Source organism: Haplochromis burtoni, unplaced genomic scaffold (genome assembly GCF_018398535.1).
Source record: "Haplochromis burtoni strain Fernald_Lab_line unplaced genomic scaffold, NCSU_Asbu1 Contig_99, whole genome shotgun sequence".
Lineage (NCBI taxonomy): Eukaryota > Metazoa > Chordata > Actinopteri > Cichliformes > Cichlidae > Haplochromis > Haplochromis burtoni.
The window spans coordinates 1,267,548-1,273,265 of NW_024582460.1; the positions used below are offsets into that span (position 1 = coordinate 1,267,548).

Genomic DNA, 5,718 nt, shown 5'->3' on the forward strand with positions numbered 1-5,718 from the left:
ATCGGTCCATCTCTAGTTTTGACACCTCAGTGTATATAATTAAAGATGTAGTTTGACTATATAGGCAGAGTTCACCTCTTGCCGACTTCTGCTGAACACACAGTGGTTTTACTGTAAGAGCAGGCCTCTTTTTTTATCAGCTGTGTAATTACTCATTGAAAACGAAATAAAATAATAATAATACAAATAATTCTGTTAGTGTGTTATTAGTTTAGTACGATTTGTTTGCCTTAATTAAAACTTGAATGGAGTAATCGTTGTAAGCAAACCTTTTTTTAAACTGCAGCATGCCTCAGAATATGTTTAGTCTGTATTTACCCATGTTGAAATCGTAATAACAATGACAAATTAACTGACATGAATGGTGTAAATTGTAGTTTAATTTTTGTGTGTGTGTTATGTTTTAAGACACTAGTTTTTTTTTTTTTTAAATTTAACAATTCTTCTTCCCCCTTTTCTCTCAGGTTCATGGTATTTTGCGGCGTTCCAGCTCCTTCAACACAGGTCGCATTGAGCATCTTTACCAAAATCCACAGACGCATACCGAGGGCAGTAAGTATCTCATTTATTTACGGAGGAAAAAAAGAGTAACCAAATTAAAATATCAGCTGATATTTCCTATTATCCAATCTGTCACTACTGCCATTTATAGTAGCTGATGCATTTAAAAGGTAAAGAAGAGAGGGGAGAAACACCCTTTCATGTTATGTGTGATGATGTTGCACAGTTTGTCCACTGGAAGGCAATCTGCAACTTACCTGTTGGAGACACACATGTTTGGAAAGCCACAAACACAACTAGAGAGCATAAAGAAGTAAATGAATGTATAAAAAATGTCAGTGAAATCTGTTTATGACTTGTGTGTCTGAAAGGAGAAAAAAATAATGGCAGATATATTGGAATTTTGACTTTTAAAATTCAATTTTATGCATATAGCGCCAAATTACAACTCTCCCCAAGGTGCTTTTTATTAAGCAAGTGCTTGACAGTGGGGACAGCGGGAAGGAGAAACTCCCTTTTAACATCTGGCAGAACCAGGCTCAGGGAGTGACAGCCATCTGCTGTGACCGGTTGAGGATGAGGGGAAGGAGAAACACAATAATATATTTTTTTGTTGGTCTTGATCCTGATATTAGGACTTAGACTTCCATTGGTCATCAGGAGTGAATACATGAAGGAGCAACAAGTGTGATTTTTTTTTTTTTTTTTTTTTTCTTTTTTTTCTTTTGGTGTTGAGATAAGAAAATGTGTTTTGCTGTCCCACTCTCTATCAGACTTGAAGTTGCATTATGGTGACCTGACTGACAGCACATGTCTGGTGAAGATCATAAGCCAGGTGAAGCCTACAGAGATCTACAACCTGGGTGCTCAGAGTCACGTCAAGGTAGTGTGATCCCAAAGTCACAACACTCGTGGTTCTTTAGTTTGTGCAGTCTACTTTCAAATCAAAGCTCTGTCCCAAATCCCATATTAACACGCTATTTGAAAAGCTACTTTCAGCTGTTCCTTTGTCACTGTGGATCATGGCTGTGTGTTTTAAATTGCTTATACAACCCCAGAGAGGATTTGTGACTCAGACTGGAATTGAATCAGTAACCTTTCGCTTACCAAGCAAATGTGTAAAAAAAACGACACTGTGGAGCCACGCAGTAATGCTGCATAGCACATCATTTGTATTTAATACGTCAAAATGATAATTAAGAGTTAGTGCACACATTTAGTACCACTGGGTAACACGCTACTATGTCTGAGGGAGCACTGCATCTTGTAAGCAGTGGCTACATATTTCTATCAAAGTGCAATGCAGTGGTGTCACAAATGAGACATTACTGGACTGGATTGTACTTCAAAAACTAAAAGGAAATATTCAAATCTATAATTTCATTTTATAACTATGTCATTTTTAACATGTTAGTCTGTAGTAGTGTCATCTCAAACTAGATTGTTTCCTTGGTAACACACAATCTCAGGAAGTCTTCAAAGATACCTAGTTCTTTTTTATTTACACAAAAGTATCCTGAACAAAGGGAACCATAGTGAGTAGGTAGTACGCAGTTGTGAGATTCTGGATGGAGTAAGAGTGCTTTTCCTATAAACATTCTTAATCGTCTTCCCATTCCCTGGAACCACTGCTCATGGATTTGCTTTGAAGAAGGATATAGGAAAAAAAACCTGATAAAGAGACTTGATAACAATGAATTTGCATTCCAGCAGCACTCTAATGATGGTGAACCTTCAAACTATGACGTTAGACCAGATAAGTATGAATAAAGTTAGTTACAAAGTAGATTTGGTTTCTCTTTTGTGGCATTATAATAAAAGTATTCCAGTGAAATCTGACAATGTTAGATTCTGGTTTCATTGGTCTGTAATCCTAAATAAAGTACAGATGCTTTATCATATGAAAAGAGTTTTGAGTTATAAATATCACCAATATAATGGTGTACTGACAACTTTCAAGACATTTGGCTTAGTCTGCGTAGTCTTGCTGACACTGATAAATGAATATCAGAGACGATACAGTCGACCCCTACATATTCCCGGTTCAGTATTTGCGGATCTTTCTGTGGAACCGAACTCCAAATTATTCATGGGAAATGTGCTTATTCATGGATTTTTTTTTTCGGTAGAGCATATCCAAAATATTCGCTAATTATTTTCACTTTTGTGACTAATTTTATTAATTTTCAAATATTAATATTAATGTAAAAACAGCAAAATTGCAATAAAAAGTCTTTTTTTTTTTCTTAAATAATGTTCACCAAACAATGTGCAAATTCCAAACACAAAGCTCCTGGGAAAATTCAAATAGGCCGTAAGCGTTTTAGAGGTAGTCTCAAGTATTGGCAGATTTCAGCTATTCCTGGGGGGGTTGTGGTCCATAACCCCCATGAATACTGGGTGTCAACTGTATTCTTCTGCCTCTAGGCAAAGGAGCTTGCAAAGAAAAACGAACAAGGTTGGTTTTGAGTTTACTGGAGAACATAAAGATAAAGAGGGAAGATTTGTGTTGGTGAAAGGGAAAATGGAACAGGAAGACGTCACGCTGTGTAATATATATGCACCCCCTGGTAGTAGTACAGGGTTCTTTAAGGAGATATTCAGTCTTATTGCCGCAGAAAGTGTTGGTACATGTATATGTGCAGGAGATTTCAATTTACTTCTCCATCCAAAATGGGATACAACTAGCCGAGACCGGAGGGGAACTAAATTAGAGAAACAAGTAAAAACAATGTTATCTGAGTTGGGGCTTATAGATATATGGAGATATTTACACAAACATGAACGCAAATTTACATTTTATTCAGCGAGACATGATATGTACTCGAGGATTGATTATTTCTTTACTTTTAGTAAAGATCTCCACAGAGTGAAGGATTGTATAATAGGACAAGAGATTTATCTGATCATTCGGGACTAACTATGAAGATTGGGTTTAAAGCTAGCCCCAAAAACACCTTATGGAGGCTTAACACAGGTCTGTTAAATAATGACTCGTTTAAAAGAGAAATGGGACAGGAGTTAAAAACATATTTAGAACTCAATGACAATGGAACAGTTAATCCTACAATTTTATGGGATGCGGCTAAGGCATACCTTAGGGGTAAAATTATTGCAAAATGTGCAGTCCTAAAGAAGGTGAGAGCAAAAAAGCTGTCAGATTTGCAGGAAAATTTGGAAAAATTGGAACAACTGCACACCGTTACAAGGTGCCCCCAGGTATTGGAGCAGATGAGGCCGGTTAAACAGGAGATCCACAAAATTTTAAGTGAGGAAATTGAAAAAAAATTAAAATATAATAGACAACGGTGGTATGAGGCAGGACCCAAAGCTGCTAGGCTATTATCATGGAGACTCAGGAGGCAACAACAGGAGAACACTATTCATAAAGTTCGAAATTTAAAAACAAATAAGATAACTAATAAACTTGAAGAAATTCAGAGAGCATTTGAAGAATATTACGCTGAGCTATACACACAACCGGATAAAGCAGATGAGCATAAGATTCAGAATTTCTTATCCAGCCTAGATCTACCATTTATAGGTAAGCAGCAGAATGAAAAACTCGTCAGAGAAATATCAGCAGAAGAGATTAACATTGGGATCTCAAAACTCAAGACTTTTAAAGCCCCAGGATGTGATGGATTTCCACCAGAGTGGTATAGGCAGATGAGGGAACCCTTAATCCCGCTACTAAAGGCCTCTTTTAATTACTCTCTGAGTGGGGGGGCGCTCCCACCATCGTGGCGGGAGGCGTATATCTCTGTCATACCAAAAGGAGGGAAGGATAAAACTGACCCCAGAGGTTATAGACCTATTAGCGTGTTAAATATAGACTATAAACTATTTGCCGCGATTTTGGCTAGGAGGTTGAGTACAATGATGCCCATGCTGATAGAGGAGGATCAAACAGGCTTCATTGGTAACAGACAAACACACGATAATATCAGAAGGGCCATTCATATTATTGACCAGATACTTAAAGGGAAAACTGGAACAGTTCTCATTGGGCTTGATGCGGAAAAGGCATACGATACGGTCGGGTGGGAATTTCTGTTTCATGTGTTGAAGAGATTTGGGCTATGTGACAAGCAGAGATGGGCAGTAACCACAAGTAACGCGTTACTTGTAAGAAAACTTCTTTTTACAGCGAAAAAAACCCCTAAACTTCCAAGCAAGCACCGAGTGCGCAACGACGTAATGGGAAACTCACAGAGAAACTCGCGGATTCTTCAACTGACCGCGGCACACCTGCACCAGGGTAAACCTCCGCCTACCGCAGTCCTGCTTTACAGGTGAAAATAGAGCAACAGGACCGCTGAGTCTTTGACTTTATTTATTTTCTGCTGTGTTTTACTTGCATCTATTTGAAAGAGTGAGTGTAAACACAAAAAATATTTTATTTTATGTGCTGGAATGTGCAGAAAATAGGTTTAAATGTTAAACTAATTTATTCAAGTCAGAGAATGTTGCATATAATTAAATTTTTGCTTGATGCATAAAGTTAAAAGATTAAAACTGATAAAACAAGTTAAAAAAAGAGACTTTTCCATTTGATTACATTTTGTATGATGGATTATGCAGAAAAAGTAGAATTGGGCTGAAAGATCTATCGCTTTATCACCTCTTCAGGTTGTAAATCGTGTTTTTAAAAAGTAACTAAGTAACTAAGTAATTAATTACTTTTGAAAATAAGTAATCAGTAAAGTAATGGGATTACTTTTTTGGGGAAGTAATCAGTAATTAGTTACTGATTACTTTTTTCAAGTAACTTGACCAACACTGTGCAAGTTTTCATGTACAGGGAGTGCAGAATTATTAGGCAAGTTGTATTTTTGAGGAATAATTTTATTATTGAACAACAACCATGTTCTCAATGAACCCAAAAAACTCATTAATATCAAAGCTGAATGTTTTTGGAAGTAGTTTTTAGTTTGTTTTTAGTTTTAGCTATTTTAGGGGGATATCTGTGTGTGCAGGTGACTATTACTGTGCATAATTATTAGGCAACTTAACAAAAAACAAATATATACCCATTTCAATTATTTATTTTTACCAGTGAAACCAATATAACATCTCCACATTCACAAATATACATTTCTGACATTCAAAAACAAAACAAAAACAAATCAGCGACCAATATAGCCACCTTTCTTTGCAAGGACACTCAAAAGCCTGCCATCCATGGATTCTGTCAGTGTTTTGATCTGTTCACCA

General features: G+C 36.7%; 1 protein-coding gene across 1 annotated transcript in view; it reads left to right on the plus strand.

Annotated features, from left to right (window-relative positions):
* The window catches only part of gmds (GDP-mannose 4,6-dehydratase), a 192,887-nt gene that overhangs the window by 19,483 nt on the left and 167,686 nt on the right, over nucleotides 1-5,718 (plus strand). The window contains exons 3-4 of the mRNA XM_042223022.1: nucleotides 465-552; nucleotides 1,275-1,384. Coding sequence (XP_042078956.1) covers nucleotides 465-552; nucleotides 1,275-1,384 — 198 coding nt within the window. The remainder of the gene's footprint in view (nucleotides 1-464; nucleotides 553-1,274; nucleotides 1,385-5,718) is intronic.